The sequence below is a fragment of the Sceloporus occidentalis genome, unplaced genomic scaffold, assembly GCF_023333645.1.
Source record: "Sceloporus occidentalis isolate IW3139 unplaced genomic scaffold, rSceOcc1.0.p SCAF_466, whole genome shotgun sequence".
In the NCBI taxonomy this organism is placed as follows: Eukaryota; Metazoa; Chordata; class Lepidosauria; order Squamata; family Phrynosomatidae; genus Sceloporus; species Sceloporus occidentalis.
The window spans coordinates 130,118-151,363 of NW_028317446.1; the positions used below are offsets into that span (position 1 = coordinate 130,118).

General features: G+C 46.4%; 1 protein-coding gene across 1 annotated transcript in view; it reads right to left on the reverse strand.

Moving 5' to 3' along the window:
• LOC149271734 (E3 ubiquitin-protein ligase pellino homolog 2-like) overlaps window positions 1-20,916 on the reverse strand; it is a 32,365-nt gene extending 11,449 nt beyond the window's left edge. Inside the window, exons 1-2 of the mRNA XM_089507164.1 lie at window positions 20,840-20,916; window positions 1,417-1,546 (exon numbers count right to left, since the gene is read on the reverse strand). Of these exons, the coding sequence (XP_089363290.1) occupies window positions 1,417-1,546; window positions 20,840-20,916 (207 nt within the window). The remainder of the gene's footprint in view (window positions 1-1,416; window positions 1,547-20,839) is intronic.
• Window positions 20,917-21,246: the final 330 nt, after the last annotated feature.

Genomic DNA, 21,246 nt, shown 5'->3' on the forward strand with positions numbered 1-21,246 from the left:
AAGAGGCTGTGCTGGACTTGGTATCTACAAACGGAGACCTGGTTTTGGATGTCCCTGTAGGAGACGATTGGGCTCCAGTGACCATCAATCAGTGTGGAGAATAAATACTTCTGTTTTTTTACAGAGGAAGTTCTTCTTAGCAAAGAGAAATAGGGTGACATGTAAACTGTGTGTGTTTACACAGAGGAAGAACTCTCCAAAATAAAAACAGACAAACTCACGGGGCCTGATGGGTTAAGCGCAAAAGAGTTTCGACGTGTCCAGGCAAACCCACTAGCAGCTTATTTAAGCAGTCTCTAATGCCAAGAGTAGTTCCAGAAGACTGGAAGTTGGCAGCTGTAGTAGCACTGCACAAAAAAGGTAGCAGGGAAGACACGATATATATTAGAAAAAGACAATTAGGCAAACATCAGCTCAGCTCTTTAGGAGCAGGCAAGATGACCAGAACTGCAAAAACACTTAGAATAAACAGGCAAAAAAATCTAGGGTCGCGCAGCTAGACTGAAGACATTATTCAGGGGCTCAAACCCAGAGGAAAGCGGAACCAAGTCAGGGCAGGGGTTTTCTTTCTTTTTAAGGGCTCATTTTCTACTTCTGTGCCACTGTCTATAACGTGCAGGTTTTTCTTTTTGGTTTTGAGTAGGGGAGGGGGAATGAAAGGACCACCCAGTAAGTATTTGCAGAAGAGCCCCTGCCTGCACAGACTTGCAGGGTATGTATGTAACATCCAGTGCAGTGATCAAGACACACAGGTATTTCTCAAGATTTAGTTTTCTCTAAAAACAAACAATCCTACCGATCCCATGAGTTGAGTCGCATATTCTAAACCGCCAGCTATACGAGACCTCAGCAAGATTTACCTTATTTTTACCAGGCAAGAAGAGGACTTTTAAACAAATATTCAACATTACGGACTGTCCTATTTAGTCGTTAAAGTGGCAGTACTGCTGTATTTAATTAGGCTTCAGTTAGGGAATTCAGCTTTAGTGAAACAGCTGGCTTAATTTACTGGTCTCTAGAAGGCGGCAGCACCCGGTGTAATGCACTCGTGCGGCCGGAGTTGGGGACGTCCAAATACTTTCTCCTCTAAAGGCAGAGATCAGGATGAAACCATCAGAATCCCAGATTCCAGCTCGGGACGATGGCGGACTGAGGATCTTAATAATCTCATATAAAAGAGTCAGATGCTAATCAACCCCCCAAAAATCCCATACCAAATAGCAAGAGAGGACATCCAATGAAGCGTGCTACACGCACCCATGTTAGTTAAAAGGGAACATATAAAAGCACAAGGTTGCTATGGATTTTTTTTCCCAAATACACAAATATCACCGGCCATGGGGTAACATTCTCATTCATGCAATTGAGGGGTCAAAAGAAGCACAAAAAAAAAGTAACCTGCAAAGTAGATCCCACCTTGGAGGCCTGTGGGGTTGAAATCACGTGCACAGTGCTGGCTCTGACTCCGTTAGATTTGGGCCGTTTATATAGTGCAAATCTGCTTTTCCGTCTTCCTCTGTCTCCATTTGGAAGGCAGCCATTGTACCTACGGGACAAATGTACATAAAGCATTTAATCATAGTAATCGCCTTTATTCCAAGTGCATATCGTGTAGCGCTATCTCCTGTCTCCGACAGCACCATAAAAATATTGACCCAGGGGTACAATTAATTTGGCTTAGCAAGCGTCCGTGTGTCGGAGGTATACTGCCCTTTGGCACCCTCTTTCCCATGTATGTACGAATGTATTCTACAGCCCCGAAGGTCTGATTGTGTATGGAAACCACTGGAAATGACTTAATTTTGCAAAAATCTTAATTATTCATCTAATTGCTGAGCTTATTTAGATAAATACATAGTCACAATATCAAATAAAATCTTGAAAACATATCCACACCTTCTAAAGAAAGGATCCTCTAGCCATCTCTTATCTTGGAAGGAATGAACATCTAGGAGCTAATGTTTATTTTTACACCTTAATGCCATGTTTGAAAGTGCTTTCACGACACAATTTCAAAATATATCCACGCTGTAAGCAACATATAGTTCTATATAATAATTTGTAGCATGCTCAGACTGTTTCTGATTCAACAAACTGTTTCTGTTTCAATAAAGTGACAATATTTAAAACCAACCTAGGAATTTTAGAGGCTTATACTTATATTTTATCTACCCGTAAATGGATATAAATATATAATAGTCATTAATTATTTGAATCATTTTATGAAGACGATCTGAACATAAGTCAGATCCTTTCAAACTCGGCTTAAAGGAATGCGTATGTACTTTACGTGTGTGCAGCTTGCAAACCTTTGGGCGATACACGGCCCAATGGATTTAACGCTGCTAGCTGAAAACCTGTCCCGTTTGCATGGACTATGATGTATTTTAATGCATGCAAATTGCTACATACACTCGCTTTCCTCCTTGTTTACCTGTGTATATGTGTAACGTTCAGTGGCCGTGTACATTCCGTACACGGCCACTGAACGTTACGCATACACGCAGGTAAACATTTTTCAATAAAAAACAGAGCTAACAGAGAGAGAAGCACATAATGAGAATGAAGGCAGATGGAATGATGAAGACCGCTCCGTGCTTCCTGCTGGCGATGAGCCATCTAAGAGTCATCTGTACGCTCAGCTGTCTTTACAAGGGGTACTGGTTGGGTCCGAATAAAAAGGCATTGCTCATTTTAAGGCACCAATGAATGTTGTATTACCCTGAATGTTTATGCAGGAAAAGACAGTGTTTTAATTGCGTGTCCCATCGGATGAATTCAGAACACACGGCAGTTAAAGGATTATATTCTAGCTGGAAAGTATACCAAGAAAATACATTCTTGTACCATGCAGGAGAAAACTGGGACGGCAACACCTAGAAACCTATCCACCTGGGAAGACCTCGGGCCCTTGGAATGCCGGTTGGGTTCCCAGCCAGGCCACCTTGTTAATCGGTATCTTTTAAAGCAAGTAATCCACAAAAAACTAACTAAAACAAAATATGGATGACAGATAAAAGTCGTTTCACTCACTATTCTACCCGCATTTTTTTTTTAATCCAATGCGTGACCTTTAGCAACAGCTCATATTGCTGACATATTTTTGTGAACGTTACCATGTTAGCCATGGCGATACAGTAAACAAGTACCACCATCTCACTGAAGTTCCGGCAGTCGGGGGGGGGGGGGGGGGGGATAAGTAGCATTTTCTTTGAGCGTTGAATACAGCACTGTACACAGTATACAGTAATGGCGTTTAGAATGCTACAAGGAAACTTGGTTTTATTTTGTCACAATAAATATCGTTATGACTGCAAATGGAGACCACCATTGTTGTCAGTCATAGCATTTTGAGTGACAATGAGCTGACTGTTATGTCAGTACTAGTGAATTCTGGTTTATTTCCTCTATAGGGGGGAAAAGTTTTCTTTTCTTTCTAGTGTCTTGCTGGGTGATTAACACTGAGCCGTTCTATTGTTCTATGAAGGTGACCAAGCTGGAACACACTCAACAGATACGCAACTGCCTGAAAGCACTGTATTATCTCAAAACAAGAATCTTTTTAAAATGAGATACTTTTGATAACTGTTGGCGCTATATGAATCAGATAATAATAATAAATACTACAAGCAGTGTCCTTGAAATCGTGCCCCCTATTGCAATTTTTAGTTAGTCTGTATAGCAAATATCATGTTTTATTTATATAGCACCAACAAAGTACATAGCACTCCTTACAGTCCATACATTAAAACGAGAACCGACAAAAACGATACATTAGGTAAAGAAGGCCCTGCTCATAAGCGTACAATCTAGTGAGGAGATGTAAAACTTTATGTTTAGTGGTAGAACTTGTTTTATATTACAATAATATGGGCTAAGATTAGGGCTGAAACAGCGAATCGATAAAATCGATAATCGATAACGGAAATCGTTGTCGACGATTTCCGTTATCGATTAATCGAGTGATCGATTCGTTGTTGGAGCACTCGGCTCCTTTTACTTACCTCCGCGAGCGTTCCCCGCTTCCGCTGCACTCTCCGCCTTCTTTTAGTTGCGTGTGGCTCCGTTCGCACAGAGCGGTTCGCTCTGTGCGAGCGGCTCCGTTCGCACAGAGCGGTTCGCTCTGTGCGAGCGGCTCCGTTCGCACAGAGCGGTTCGCTCTGTGCGAGTGGCTCCATTCGCACAGAGCGGTTCGCGGGGGTGGGGGTGGGGTTTCAGGGGATGCAGGGCAGAGTGGGGGTGGGGGGGCAGGCCAGGGTAGGAGACAGTGCAGGGCAGAGTGGGGGTGGGGATGCAGGGCAGGGTGTGAGTGTGGGGGCAGTGTTGGAGACTGGGTGCAGGGCAGAGTTGGAGACTGGGTGCAGGGCAGAGTTGGAGACTGGGTGCAGGGCAGAGTGGGTGCAGGGTGTGAGTGTGGGTGCAGGGCAGAGTGGGTGCAGGGTGTGAGTGTGGGGGCAGGGCAGAGTGGGTGCAGGGTGTGAGTGTGGGGGCAGGGCAGAATGTGGGGGCAGGGCTGGGTGCAGGGCAGAGTTGGAGACTGGGTGCAAAGTGCCAGGGCTGGGTGCAAAGTGCCAGGGTGCAAAGTTCTGGGTGCAAAGTGCCGGGTGCTGGGTGCAAAGTGCCGGGTGCAAAGTGCCAGGGTGCAAAGTGCCAGGGTGCAAAGTGCCAGGGCTGGGGCAAAGTGCTGGGTGCAAAGTGCCAGGGCTGGGTGCAAAGTGCTGGGTGCAAAGTGCTGGGTGCAAAGTGCCAGGGCTGGGGCAAAGTGCTGGGTGCAAAGTGCCAGGGCTGGGTGCAAAGTGCCGGGTGCAAAGTGCTGGGTGCAAAGTGCCAGGGCTGGGGCAAAGTTTCTTGAACAGTAATAGTCCACCTCTTTTCAGAATGTTTGGGGTTATTTTGTTTCATAAATATTGTGTTTGGGTTTTTGTACTTTGAACATATTGTTTTTTTATTACATCATAACAAAATAAGAATGTTAATGTAAATTTTAAGTTGTTTTTTAACATCCAGTTCATTAAATTTTAAATAAACAAAAAATTTGCATATTGTTTTTTTTATCCGATTAATCGATTAATCGAAAAAATAATCGGCCAACTAATCGATTATTAAAATAATCGTTAGTTGCAGCCCTAGCTAAGATTATCTAAAAAAAATAAGGCAGGACTGTACAGCAGTACCACAACTTTTGAGAAGAAGGAAACGCGTGCGGTAACAATAATTAATGATCGATAAGGGTAATATACAAGGGGTTTTCCGAGGAACTACACCAGGTGAGAAAACATGCACCCGCAGAGGTTTTCAAAGCTAAGGTGTGTTTTATTACAGCAGAGAACTGTTACCCACATCGTAACCGCGGCCAGAATCATGCAGCATTTGTTGATCTACCTTATCTCCTTCCTGCAGGGGGACTGAATAACAGGACGGCTACAGAATCGCTGGGACTGGAGGGAAGCTGTGGGCATGGGGTTAGTCAGTATATTTATTACCACAAAAGCTGAAAACGAACAGCCCAGACAGCTAGAGAGGCCGGTAACCGGCGACCTGAGTTAATATGATTCTGATCAAAAGCAAACATTATCAGCGCTATTATCTGAATTTCCAGATACCCTCTCCGACATTTCTTCATGGGTTATAAGAGACCATTAGGATGCCGGACTATTTAATGTGGGGGGCTCTGCGGTACGTGGAACGGTGTCACACCGAAGCTCGTTCGCAGGTAACAATTTGCTGCGGTTGTAGTTTGTCCCATTAAGAGCGAGTGTGAGGACTGACGGGACTTCAGACTGCTCGGCTGTATGGTGCGAAACAGCTGAATGTTGTTCAAGTTCATGTAGCCGTTTAGGCTGAAAGGTGTCAGGAACGGGCTAAAATAACACGCTGTGAAACGCTCTGAACTCTGAAGAATAAACAGAGTTAAATTGCCTTAAAATATCCCCACTCCAAATACAAAGCAGCACAATACAAATGCTCAATGCCAGCTATTCTGGTGACACAACAGTGTCGGTACTAAGCAAACAAAAACGCTTTACAGAATTTGGTAAAATACTTCAATAAGAGACGTTTCGTAAAGCCAATTTGCTAGAAGATAGTACCATTTCGAAAACTGGTTGAGCTGCTGTTAATTGAGTATTAATAAAAACCCAAGTGTGGATTTTAGTATACTCGAAATTTGAAGTATGTTCCCAGTTTACTAAAATACACGATGCTGTGATGTTCCCGTCAACTAACAGAGATGGAGTAGCCCCCAAATCGCAAGAATTCCAGGTGACTAAAACTAGGAAATATTTCATTGAAAACGAGATCTGATGCTCACATACCAAGAATTTTATGCAAAACTGGCAATAATAAAAAATTAGTTATTTTTATAGCTATATTTGTGCTACGATGGAAAGCAGGCTAGAATAAAATACTCTCTGTCTCTGTTTGGTTGCGTCTAAACAGCAACAAGTTGCCAGACTTTTGTTCACGCCAGACATGCTGACAAGTTGTTAGACAGTTTTCACTGAACTATCGGTGCAAAACATTAAACTTTCATTCCTTGTAACAAGTCATTGCGTTTATAGGAAGATATACTTTTTTGGGGGAAAAATTGAATTTAAAAAATAAGATATTCCAGTTAGGTAAATCATGTTTATAAAAAAAAAAAGAAAAAAAAAAAAAAAAAAGAGAAGAAAGACTGTTGGGGTGGCTCTCAGAACGGAACGTAACTAGATATACACCGGGGTATCATAAAGTCAGTTCTAACAAAGATCTTCTACAAATATAAAGGCAGTGGATGTCGGTGTAGAAAGGGGTTTAATAGAAGTATTATTAAACACTCATCTACAGACACCAGACAAGCCAGAAGGCTTGTTTTTCCCTCAGAAATCTCATGGTGCTGCCACAACCACACAACCACAAGGGATTCTGGGTAGGCACATGCAAACAAGGTCAACAATGATCACCTTTTGCTTCTATATCCTTTATACATGGACCCCTTGAAAGTAATTGCCCGCTGTACAGGACAGCCTTTACACAAAACTCGGGAAGAGGTGCAGTAGCCAGATCACCGCTCATGGACTGCGGTTTCGTCCTTAATGGGACTCGTCAGCATGAGGCTTGGGGTAGCACGAGAAATACCAATAACAAAAGTTATGGTGGGTAAAGGTCAACAATGATAACCTTTTGCCTCTATATACACACTTTATAATTTTAAGTGGAAGGGTTTCCCATCACCTTTACGCACCATATATTTTGTTATTGAAAGGGGTTTAGGAAGAGAATATAAGAATCAGCCGTTTCCGTCCTCATTTGACTGGTATTTCCACTTTCTTGTCATCTGTGGGATCATTGTTTGAAAGCTTAAACTGACACGGCCATCTCGGCAGATAACAAGATTACTCCCATCTCCCCGGGCTCTCCTCCTTCCTTAGGTGCTACTCTTTCACTGGTATTATTTACGGCGGCAACCAAGAGAACTATTACGATAACATTACACAATGTTAGATATGTTACCGCAGGCTAAAGACGGCGGGTGGTGAGCGACGCTTGACCGCGAATAATGCAAAAGATCCCACCACTATTTAGAAGCTTTCAACAAGCCGCTTCTCATCTTTAAACGCAGGTGTACAAATCCGGCCGCTTGTTGTACGGGCAAGCGGACAGAATGTGACACAAAGAATGAGCTCATCATTTAACATGCCTGGCTTTCTAGGGCAGATCATTTTTAACCCCTGGAGAACCATGGGGGCATTCTACAATGATTTATACACTGGCATTTACTTTATTTTTTTTTTTATTAAACGCAGCGTCATCAAATAAAACATTCCCGGTTTTGTTAAAGGCAGGAAAGAAAACCCTTCCCAGATATTTTCAATCAAATTTTGTACATTTTTTTCAGGGAATCCTTAAATTAAATGCACCACAAACACTGGCATTGATCAATTGTATCTCTAGTTATAAAGCATCTTCTATCTGTCGCTCTTTTGTTCTTTTATGTGACTAGGCTGGAGAAAAGAATACAATGACAGACCCAACGTGCAAGAGAGCTCACCATAAGTTGAACGGCACCATGAAAACCAGTATCACCAGTTAAGTGTCAGTGTCAAGAGGCTCTTATTGGGATTCCTCGTATAACGACATCTGCCCATGAACCACCTAATACAAGAAGGTTGACTATAATATCAACAGATTAGTAACATGTAATTAAATAATCGCTTTATCTACGAGGATTTCTGGAAGCCTGTTTTTTTTTTTTCAGAATACTGAAACTTTTGTCACTAAGACACACTTTTGTGCGTAGTAGTTTAAGTTATCCTGATGTGACTTGGTTTCTTATCAAAAACCTTTGTTTCCATAGAAACCTAGATTCTGACAGAAACAAAAAAACAACTTGACTCTCCTATCTGCCCTTATTTAACCCTGACTTTTAACTGAGATTTGTCATATCCCAAATAAGTACATTATTTTACAAACTATTTCAAAACAGATAACCCCTCATGAACTTTAACAATGTTTGATGGAAGGGCAAGTTCCCCGGAGTTATTGCAGGAGAAAACACACTGTAGGATTGTTGTCTTACTCCAAGGATTGTTGTCTGACCTTTGGCTTTAGGTCAAGACATTATGGCGAGTATCAAGAGATTTAATGATTCTGCTTCCTAGGGAAGGGACGGTCACAGCCATTCTTATTGAAAGCGATCAGCAAAGTGAAATGCTCCTCCCTGGACCACGCTGCATTTTAATGATAAATTCGGCTGGTAACTTACCTTGCGGCTGCCTCCTAACAGCACGAGGTCACTGCGATGCTCTGTACAAGCTTTCGGAATGGATGTTCACGCATTTAATTGCAGTACAGATCAGATAATTAAAGCACAAATGCATGTTATTCTGCAAAGATTTTTTTATATGCATTCTTCAAAAACAGAGGGGAAAATAAATAAACTTTACTGAGGTAGAAGCTGCAGCTGCCCTTGTGTGGTCTGATGACTCTTGCCACTGACTTAAAGCAGCCAATCAACTGCATGAAAGCGATCCCATTAAAATCAATAGGAGCATTTTGAGCACATGGACACAAGAGTCTGAGCAGACCCCAACCACAGCCTTCACCATGGCAGCTCTGAAGCAGACGGGTGTAAGAATTCCACGTGCAAGGAGATGTGATCACCGGAATATATCATAGCTGGGAGGTAGGGGGGCAAATCCATATGAAGGGGTTCTGCAGATTCCCGCCTCATGCATTGGCAAACAGGACCCCGCAGCTATCATATGAATTAAAGTGCGTATGATGGCTGGAGCATCCATTTAAGTTGCTCACAAAAATAAAAATAAAAAACATCACACACTATACCTGTATTCTCTCATCATCCTTTTTTAAAATTAAACACTTTTTTTTTTTTTTTTATAAAAGATTTTCTAAGAACAGCTGCCTGCATAGTTTTGTTATATTGTGACACAAATTTAGAAACCAAATTAGCAGAGTAGAGCTGACCGATTAGTGAACTCTAGCGCGTGAGCAAAAATGTCGAAGAGCACACAATGAGTTTGTCTTTTTCTTACATATGGGTATATTGTGCACGCTGACCTCTGGGCTAGCTGTCCAGATGTCTGACAATCTGTGCTCCTTGGAGTGATCTGGTGGGTTCTGGTCCCTGTAATAGATACACAGATGGGACCTGGAAGTAAGTGCTGGGCGAGGGAAGGACCTGCATGGATGCAGCTCGCCGTACTAAATGAATCCTAATGAAGATAAAACCAGCAACCCACAACTGCCACACGCACTGATGTTTTGCTATACAACGCTCGCTGACTGGTGCAAACTGTGAAAATCTCTGTTCAGGTATGTTTTTTACAGCGGTATACAAGTGTGGAAGACAGTAAAGTTTATACACACATGCTCATTCAGTTCCGTCACAGCAGACATGTATGAGCATCTATGAGTGCTATCAGGTCCGGCCTGGTCACTGGGAACACGGTGCAGACCGTGACTGCCAGCGCCTCCCGTGTACCGCCAGCGCTCAGCATGTGGCCACACGTATGTGATTTAGCGGATGCTGGTCTTAAAGTGCCGCAGCTGATATTCCAACTGCAGACCAATACTGCGCCCAAAGATTCAAAGCAGCAGAAAACTAAAACCCTGACCTATACACGACGATTCGTTTCCTAGGTAAGGATTAGAAGGTTATAAGTCGCCAGCTGATAAAATAATTGTTGCAGACGTACAGTATGAGCCAGTGCCTTCAGCAAATAATATTCCCAACACATCAGACAGAAGAAGCTTTGGGTCAAACATTCATTTCACTTAGAGGATATGCTACATGTTTTAATACATACATACAGTTCAATACATTAAGATAAAAGTATGTAATGGTATTTTAAGATTTAAAAAAACCCAAAAAAACAGGTCATGTGTAGGTCACAGGGAAAGATATCTAAACTTCCCTTTCTCAAGATGCCATTGCTTTCTCTCACATGTTAAGTCACTGGTTGTTGCTGATTGGTCTTTGCATGTGATGAGAAAGGAAAGAACAGGAAACTGATTGGATACAGCATCCACCAGTTTAACCATTTAAACTAAACAAACAAGTACAAGCAAGTGAATTTATAAACAAAAAAAAAAAACACCCTAAAAGAAGCAACAGCAACAGATGTTTTTAGTTTCTCAGAAACGCAAATTATTAGGCTTTTCTAACAAATTAATTAGGTGAATTGCAATATATATAATGTAATTGTGCTCGCTACGTTTCTAACCACTTCCGTTTGTAAAGGGTGTTTTCCCATCCATCTCAGCAGAAGTTGATGTTCTTTTTAGGTGGTTCATTAAACGAAGTCCTTGGTGCCCTCCTGGAAACCAAAGACTTCACTTAATACAACACCTAAAAACCTAGAATCTTGCTGAAAATGAAGATAAGCAAAATCATATTCACAAGTGAGAAATTTAACCCCCAGGGCACAATTCCCCAAAACAATGATCACTTACTGCTTTAATGCAGATTTAGTGAGTGTATCTGAATGCCTCCACATCTAAACCACAGCGCATCTGCTAACATTACATTGACAAGTGTAAGATGGGTCAGGGATAGGCAAAGTGTCCATGGCAAGGTTTGTGAAAATCCATTAAATTGTCCACCACAGACCCCAGTAAATGTCCACCATGAACAATATTGTTGCCTACCTCTGATGAGTATTTGTGGATTACATGGGGGCCTGGAGGCCACTAGGCTGTTCCAAAAAGGTGCCAGCCCTCCACTGCTGATATTAGCACAGGTCGTTTCCAGAGCTGAAGCTACTTACAGCCAACATGGCACATATACTAGAGGTACGATCATGTTTGCGGTTTTACATTTTCGGTCTCTTATATGCAAGTATGTTCAGCGTTTGAGTAATAAGTTACAAAATATGACAAACATTGGGATGAAAATAAAAATATATAAATGGAGCAGAATTACCACATGTGATCGAAAAATAACCATTGTCTTATAATAAGACCTCAAATAGATGATGTCACATGACCTTCCGGTGCTCATTCATAGAAGCCCCGGTTGAAGTGCCGGCAGCAGCAGCGTCCACCACCGGCTGCCCCATTACGGCACGGGGAGAAGTCTAGGGAAGCACTGGTAAGTCAGGGGAGGTAAGAGTGGCATGGCATATGGGGGTATAAGGACTTTCTGGGGGCAGAGTGGCATATAGGGGGTATAAGGCATTTTTGGGGGGCGGAGTAGCAAGCCGTGGGGCAGATGTGCATAACTGGGGGCAGGTTGGCAAATAAAAACAAAAAAAAAATGCATTTTTCTCAATCATAGTTTAGTTTAATATGAAAAAATAGTTCACATGTGAATTAATATTTACTAGTAAAACTTTTTTCTTATAGGGTAGCCTTATATTCAGGCTTTTTCTTTTTTCCTAAATTAATACTCAAGTTTTGGGGGTCAGCTTATAATCGTAGCAAATACGGTATTTAAAAAGACAACAGTCTGCTTCACGCTATAAAAACCCTGTTTGGTCCACTCACTGAATCCTGGCAACGTGGTTCGGCAAGTAAAAAAAAGTAGTCTGCATCTCACATAAAAATGTTTCACTTTTACTATAATATCATTATTAATAATAATAATAATAATAATAATAATACACACATCTACACTCAGAAATGCAACTAAGTGACAGGACTGGTTAGAGAGGAAAAGCAAAACACCTTATAGCCTAAATTCAATAACTTAGCAATCAATATTCTGCTGCTTTGAAAATTCAGCATTGTTAGTTGTTAAAAAGGGGCAAAACCCCAGTAATTATGCCCCAGAATTCTGTCCTTCCTTCTCGGACAGATCGCTTTAACATGCTGGGAGGTTTTTGTTTTTGTCAGCTGCAGCATGCTTGTTTTACTTATGTATATTATACATACTATATACCTTATGTATATATGACATACTGTGGATGACCTGCCAAAAGGTTATGATTATAAATAATTATAAAAATAAAGAAACCAAAGGGATCAGAGTACCAGGCTAACACACAGAATGGGTAATGCAAACCAGAAACTTGGTACCTGTGGAGGTGATCAGAAATCTAGAACAAGAAGCCAAAGACCTTACAAGAGACTACTACAGAAGAGCCGTTATGTTATTATATTATTATTTCATTATATACGAACGTTAAACTTTGCTTCTCTTCAAGAAGATACGGAAAGTTACTGCACTTCTATTTTCTATATAAACTCTTGTTTTCTTGCTTCAGCTGAGACTGTTCAATGTGAGAAGTTAATATTTATCCCCCCAAACACACATTTATTTAATGTACGTTGCAGAACATACTTGGCTAAGCACACACTCACATATACAGGGATACTACTTGAGTGGCATTTCTAATGATTCGTTTTCAAGTGAATGGAGAATATTCACAAGTGAAAGGGGTTTATTCACTAAAGCAGGATTTGGCAGAGTAGAAGAGTTGAGATATTTAGGCCGGCCGTGTATTATGCACTGCTAAATCTTTGTGCTAATCTCGCTGCTGGAACTATGCATTATGCAGGGCCAGGCCAAGTCTTATTGCTGAAGAAAGTTGCCCCCTTTATAATCCATAGTGAGGTCAGGGATTTGAAACTGTAGCTTTCCTGCCAACTCCCATTGTGCGAGTATATGCACTTACCCACAACCCTCCGCATCGCAGAATGTGCAAACGGCATTCTAGGATTGAACAGACGCCGTCTCTTTAAGGGCAAATGCCAAAGCAGCACCCAGGCAGCCATAATGAAACGCTCCAGCATCAACACTATTTAGGCAGCTATTCCTAACTGCTAGCATAGAATAGAGTTTTTCTTTATTTTACTGCATTTTGTACAGTAAGTGTATTTCATTATTATTATTATTTCAGCTTTTATTTATAAAGCGACAACAGTTTCTGCAGCTCTCGTTAAGGTTTATACATTCAGAGGATATGACAGACTGAGACAAAGCGATTCATTAGGTAAAGAGGCTCGCAAGCTACAAATAAAATATCATGATTTTCACCTTGATAGACTAATCCTGAAAACAACATTCATGTCATCGCCGCAGCTAGAAGAACCTTCAGTCGCACCATCAAGTTTTACACAGATTGCTACAAACTTCATGTATAACTTGATAAACACAATTCTAACTTCATTTCAAAGCAGTGGCGACTCTAGAAACAATATATAGGGGGGGCACACAAGATACCACAGTCAAATTGGGGGGGCATTAATAATTTCCAAAAGTAATGTGCTATGGAATTATACTTTTGTTATTGGGCTAAAATAATACTTGATCATTCAACATGGGAAGCCTGAAGCCACAATTGAGTGCGACTAATCCTTGAAATAAATATAACACAATAAATAACTTTTCCACTAAATGATTTCAGGGCCTTGAACGTTTTGTCCCCTGAAGTCACTACAACTTCAGGAGGGCATTTTATCTCTGGATAAATATAAATTAAATAATTCCTACTGTAAGTTAAGTGCCAGGAAACAGATGACCAAACACACATACCAACACAGGCTCTGTCACACCGACACCCACACCAGGACAGGCTCTGCCACACTGACAACTGAACACACACACACACCATGACAGGCTCTACCACAGACACACACCGGGACAGGCTCTGCCACACCGACAACCAAACACACACACCAGGACAGGCTCTGCCACACTGACAACTGAACACACACACACCATGACAGGCTCTACCACAGACACACACACACACACCAGGACAGGCTCTGTCACACCGACACCCAGACACACACACCAGGACAGGCTCTGCCACACCGACAACCAAACACACACACCAGGACAGGCTCTGCCACACAGACACACACAACAGGACAGGCTCTGTCACACCGACACCCAGACACACACACACCAGGACAGGCTCTGCCACACCAACAACCAAACACACACACACACACACCAGGACAGGCTCTGTCACACCGACACCCAGACACACACACCAGGACAGGCTCTGCCACACAGACACACACAACAGGACAGGCTCTGCCACACCGACACCCAGACACACACACCAGGACAGGCTCTGCCACACCAACAACCACACACACACCAGGACAGGCTCTGCCACACCAACACCTATACACGCACACCGAGGACAGGCTCTGCTACATAACCAAAAACACACAAACAGCAGGACACAATCTACGTCACAGACGTCTACATCAGGATGGATTTTTCACACTGCATTGTCGTTTATATCCCCCTTAGTGTTTTTGCCCCTTGTGTATTGATGCCCCTGCTGCCCATATATATTAACATTAGCCCCAGTTGCCGATAGCAGGTATAGATCAACACATTAACACACAAACCCAGCTTTGCATGTATAGATCAACTGAAATTCACTTGTGATCTCAAATAAACAGAATCAGACATACAAATCCTGTATTTGCAGGTATACAATAGTATATGAAACGTAGCATTGCAGGTATAGATCAAATAAATACATGGAAACAGCATTGCAGGTATTAATCAACTGAATAAGACATATTAACCCTGTATTTGCAGGTATACATAAATAATGTATGGAAACATAGCATAGCAGATATGGATCTACAGAATAACACACAACCCCAGCTTTGCAGGTATAGATCAATTGGAATTCACAAAAAAAAAAACCACGTCATTAAAAGGTATATTTAAAACCCCCTAAATTACACGCATAGATCACAGGTTGCATACCCCAAAGTCAGCCCTGGCATCCACACTGCAATCACACTCCTATCATACCCAGGCAACCAGTAAATGCTGGTACCTAGGCATGATGGGACTGTGCTTGCTGTTAGCAATCACACTCCTATCATGCCAAGTTAGCCAGTACATGCTGGCAGCATCAATACACAAGGGGGGCAGCTAGCTAGGTTTCAGCATGTACTGGCTGACTTGACATGATGGGAGTGTGATTGCTAACAGCAATCACAGTCCCATCATGCCTAGGTTCCAGCATTTACTGGTCGGATGTGTAAGTGCTGGAACCTAGGCATGATGGGACTTTGATTGCTGTTAGCACCTCGAGGTCTCGCGGGCCGCATTTGGCCCGTGGGCCGCATGTTGGACGCCCCTGCCTTATTACTTTCTAACCCCCTCTCCCTCCCTTATCACTTTCTAACCCCTCTCCCTACTCACTATCTACCCTCCCCCTTTGTAAGTCTCTCACCCTTAGGTCCGACGGGAGCATGAGGCTTCTGTCTTCATTCTCTGCTGCGGTGGCCGCTGCTTTACTGCTGAGCGCCGAAATATGACGTCATATTTCAGCGCTCAGGATGAAATGCCGGCACCGCGACGGAGGTAGAGGCCTCGTGGAGGAGAATGGGGGGCACCGAGCGGTTGCCAGGCGCCCCTCTCTCTCCTCGGCATTACAAAAAAAAGAGACGGGATTTAAAGTCGCATTGCGACTTTTTTTCCAAATTCGGCAGGGGGGCAAGGATTAACCTAGGGGGGGCAATTGCCCCCCCTTGCCCCCCTGTAGCGACGCCACTGTTTCAAAGTAACTGAAGTCCCGGGCACTTTTTGGAAGAAGCACGAGCGTCAATCATCTCCAATCCCTGACAACATGGGACAAAACCAAATAAAAATAATCGCAATGTGTTGGACAATTTACACAACAACCCGACTCCATAAATAAAACCACGACATGAATACAAGAAAGCTATCATCGCTAGCGAGATGTTGCACTTTGTGGGCCGAGCCAAGGAAAAACAATGTGTCATTTAACAGCATGTTAAAACTGGCTGCAGAAACCAACTACACAGGAACAGCCAAGACAAATAATATCGGCAAACATCACAATTACTTTAATATGAGCAAACTGCGACTATCTGTTTACCCAGCGGCAGGGTGTGCGTGGAATAGCCTTTCAGGTGGAAAGGCAGAGGTCGGCACAGCGAAGGGATTAAGGGATACACGGGACAGGCATAAAGCTACGGCCAACATAAGACAAGGATTTGATGACGACGGTGATAGCGCTAATAGAAGGTATGTTAATAGTACATATAAAACGTAATTCAATAATATAAAAATGACTGGCAAAACACGATGGGTATTTGTCAATAACACGATGTGAAGAAGATAAGGTTTCTTCAGAGATAAAGGTCGACAAGAACAAACATATGTCAAAAAGAAACATGAGGGAAAAAAAAAGCAAAAACATTAATTCGTTTTTTGTTTTTTTTTAAATGTTGCCACTTAGGGGATAATTCCTTCTTCACTCCAAAAGGCAATCAGATTTCTTGTTGGTTCAAGAAACTCTAAAAAAAAATCATGTGGATCTTGGCCATGGGGAGAGCCACTCGTGGATCTTGGCCTCGGGGGGGGGGGGGGAAAAGCCACTCGTGGATCTTGGCCTCGGGGGGGGGGGGGGGAAAAGCCACTCGTGGATCTTGGCCTCGAGGGGGGGGGAGAGAGCCACTCGTGGATCTTGGCCTCGGGGGGGGGGAGAGAGCCACTCGTGGATCTTGGCCTCGGGGGGGGGGGGAGAGAGCCACTCGTGGATCTTGGCCTCGGGGGGGGGGGGGGAGAGAGCCACTCGTGGATCTTGGCCTCGGGGGGGGGGGGGGAGAGAGCCACTCGTGGATCTTGGCCTCGGGGGGGGGGAGAGAGCCACTCGTGGATCTTGGCCTCGGGGGGGGGAGAGAGCCACTCGTGGATCTTGGCCTCGGGGGGGGGAGAGAGCCACTCGTGGATCTTGGCCTCGGGGGGGGAGAGCCACTCGTGGATCTTGGCCTCGGGGGGGGGAGAGCCACTCGTGGATCTTGGCCTGGGGGGGGAGAGCCACTCGTGGATCTTGGCCTCGGGGGGGGGGAGAGCCACTCGTGGATCTTGGCCTCGGGGGGGGGGGAGAGAGCCACTCGTGGATCTTGGCCTCGGGGGGGGGGAGAGAGCCACTCGTGGATCTTGGCCTCGGGGGGGGGGGAGAGCCACTCGTGGATCTTGGCCTCGGGGGGGGGGGGGGAGAGCCACTCGTGGATCTTGGCCTCGGGGGGGGGGGGGGAAGAGAGCCACTCGTGGATCTTGGCCTCGGGGGGGGGGGGGGGAAGAGAGCCACTCGTGGATCTTGGCCTCGGGGGGGGGGGAAGAGAGCCACTCGTGGATCTTGGCCTCGGGGGGGGGGAGAGAGCCACTCGTGGATCTTGGCCTCGGGGGGGGAGAGAGCCACTCGTGGATCTTGGCCTCGGGGGGGGGGAGAGAGCCACTCGTGGATCTTGGCCTCGGGGGGGGGGGAGAGAGCCACTCGTGGATCTTGGCCTCGGGGGGGGGGAGAGAGCCACTCGTGGATCTTGGCCTCGGGGGGGGGGAGAGAGCCACTCGTGGATCTTGGCCTCGGGGGGGGGGAGAGAGCCACTCGTGGATCTTGGCCTCGGGGGGGGGGGGAGAGAGCCACTCGTGGATCTTGGCCTCGGGGGGGGGAGAGCCACTCGTGGATCTTGGCCTCGGGGGGGGGGGGGGGAGAGCCACTCGTGGATCTTGGCCTCGGGGGGGGGGGAGAGCCACTCGTGGATCTTGGCCTCGGGGGGGGGGGGGAGAGCCACTCGTGGATCTTGGCCTCGGGGGGGGGGGGAGAGCCACTCGTGGATCTTGGCCTCGGGGGGGGGGAGAGCCACTCGTGGATCTTGGCCTCGGGGGGGGGGAGAGAGCCACTCGTGGATCTTGGCCTCGGGGGGGGGGGAGAGAGCCACTCGTGGATCTTGGCCTCGGGGGGGGGGAGAGAGCCACTCGTGGATCTTGGCCTCGGGGGGGGAGAGAGCCACTCGTGGATCTTGGCCTCGGGGGGGGAGAGCCACTCGTGGATCTTGGCCTCGGGGGGGGGGGGAGAGCCACTCGTGGATCTTGGCCTCGGGGGGGGGGGGGGGAGAGCCACTCGTGGATCTTGGCCTCGGGGGGGGGGGGAGAGAGCCACTCGTGGATCTTGGCCTCGGGGGGGGGGGGAGAGAGCCACTCGTGGATCTTGGCCTCGGGGGGGGGGAGAGAGCCACTCATGGATCTTGGCCTCGGGGGGGGGGAGAGAGCCACTCGTGGATCTTGGCCTCGGGGGGGGGGGAGAGAGCCACTCGTGGATCTTGGCCTCGGGGGGGGGGAGAGAGCCACTCGTGGATCTTGGCCTCGGGGGGGGGGGGAGAGAGCCACTCGTGGATCTTGGCCTCGGGGGGGGGAGAGAGCCACTCGTGGATCTTGGCCTCGGGGGGGGGGGGAGAGCCACTCGTGGATCTTGGCCTCGGGGGGGGAGAGAGCCACTCGTGGATCTTGGCCTCGGGGGGGAGAGAGCCACTCGTGGATCTTGGCCTCGGGGGGGAGAGAGCCACTCGTGGATCTTGGCCTCGGGGGGGAGAGAGCCACTCGTGGATCTTGGCCTCGGGGGGAGAGAGCCACTCGTGGATCTTGGCCTCGGGGGGGGAGAGAGCCACTCGTGGATCTTGGCCTCGGGGGGGGAGAGAGCCACTCGTGGATCTTGGCCTCGGGGGGGGAGAGAGACACTCGTGGATCTTGGCCTCGGGGGGGGGAGAGAGCCACTCGTGGATCTTGGCCTCGGGGGGGGGAGAGAGCCACTCGTGGATCTTGGCCTCGGGGGGGGGGGAGCCACTCGTGGATCTTGGCCTCGGGGGGGGGGAGCCACTCGTGGATCTTGGCCTCGGGGGGGGAGCCACTCGTGGATCTTGGCCTCGGGGGGGGAGCCACTCGTGGATATTGGCCTCGGGGGGGGGAGCCACTCGTGGATCTTGGCCTCGGGGGGGGAGCCACTCGTGGATCTTGGCCTCGGGGGGGAGAGCCACTCGTGGATCTTGGCCTCGGGGGGGAGAGCCACTCGTGGATCTTGGCCTCGGGGGGGAGAGCCACTCGTGGATCTTGGCCTCGGGGGGGGGGAGAGCCACTCGTGGATCTTGGCCTCGGGGGGGGGGAGAGCCACTCGTGGATCTTGGCCTCGGGGGGGGGAGAGCCACTCGTGGATCTTGGCCTCGGGGGGGGGGAGAGCCACTCGTGGATCTTGGCCTTGGGGGGGGGAGAGCCACTCGTGGATCTTGGCCTCTGAGACTTCGGGATTCCCCGTCACACTGGATAGCTATTTAAAAAAAGGTACGACATCTGTGATACTAGCAGAGAGATAAACCACGCTTAATTCTGTATTAATGTTATGATTACACAATAACGATACAACATGTTCAATAAGAATAGCCAATTATCTCAGTGTTTCTTATAAGGACTCTTGCAGTACATAAACTTGGTAAACATCAAAAGAAATTTTGATTATCGCCGCTCAAGTCAATGAAAACAGATGGCTGCTTAAAACAACGTTTCAGGACATCTGCATTTTATTTAGTTTGCAGGAGACGGGATTCTGGTTGCATGTCTTATTACATAAGGTTACGTTGTTTTCTCTTTTATCAGTGGATACCGGCCAAGACGGGGTACGGACGATAACAGAGAGGTAATGGTAGCAGAGTTTCAGAAACTTCTTGGACAACTGGATTAGGGACCCAGCCACTGGCCAACTTTGCATGCACAATGTCCTAATGGGCCCCGCAGAGATGGTGTGTCCTGTGACATCATAACATTACCCACGTACTGTGACCAGAGCCGGGCCACGATGTCATATGTCCTGCATACAGTATGGAGAATAGCGTCATCATTTTTCTTTACGTAAAAAATACTCAACTACGCAACAGCACATGCCTGCGCCTCGCTGCCACAGAATATATCAGCCAAGACCTAGACTAAACTGCGTTTCCAAATCCATGGCTCAAACTCAGCCCAATAATCAAACGCAGATTCGATTACAGATGGCAGAAAGAAGCCAAAATAATGAGAACTTTACATGGAAAAACTTCCTATTACCCTAAAAATATCCAATAAAAAACACACATGGAGCAGGAATGAGGCGGCATAAACTGGGAAATCCAGATGTCTCGGGATTTCAGACAGGAAAGGCTGGAGATCAGTTAACCCCTTAAGATAACAGAGACCAAAGGAGGCTCACAGAGCCATCAGGCCTCAGCACAGGTTGCACCAATCCAGCTCTCTAAGTCACCCCCTGTCACTGTACAGCACGATGTGGGATGTATAGATTATCTGCATCGCGGATCCTTCGTATTCCTGTGTAACTAAAATAACCATTTATATGCCAGAGGGGACACATATTCCTCTAACCCTTTTTAGAACATTTATGTTTGCGGGTGCAATCTCAATAGCAAAAGGGTAAAGGCAGAGTGCAAGCCATGGCCCATTTCAGACAGACACACTGCTTCCCAAGATGTTCTGCAGCAGCCGAGTATCCGGGCGGGGTGTATAGCCCCGGTGTACAGAGGTGTGGCGCTAGGCCATAAACACATGCAACCCATGAGAAGGACTCACCCCAGTACCACCAGCTCCCCGTATTTGATGGGCTCCTTGTTGGGGGCGCAGTGCTCCTCCTGGCTGGGGGAAAACATGGGTAAGGATGATCCCCGTCACAAGCCACAATGCAATCCGCCAGGGAGCTCCTCCGTCGGTTTTCTTACTCCATTGGCGCTCATACAGACCCAGCGCTAGGCGAGTGAGGGCCGTGGGCACAATGACACCGTGTTACCGGTCGCTCCTCGCAGCCTGTCAGCTCTTGTCACTGTCGCCTCTGCGTGGCGCAGCTTCTCGCCCAAACCAAACAACCGATGAAAACGAATCCCCACTCTCACATAAACCATACGCCGAGCCCTCCTGGGGAAGACACCGAGCCAGCTACACGTCGCCTATCCCCGGTGACTAGGGGCCAAACACCCCACGCC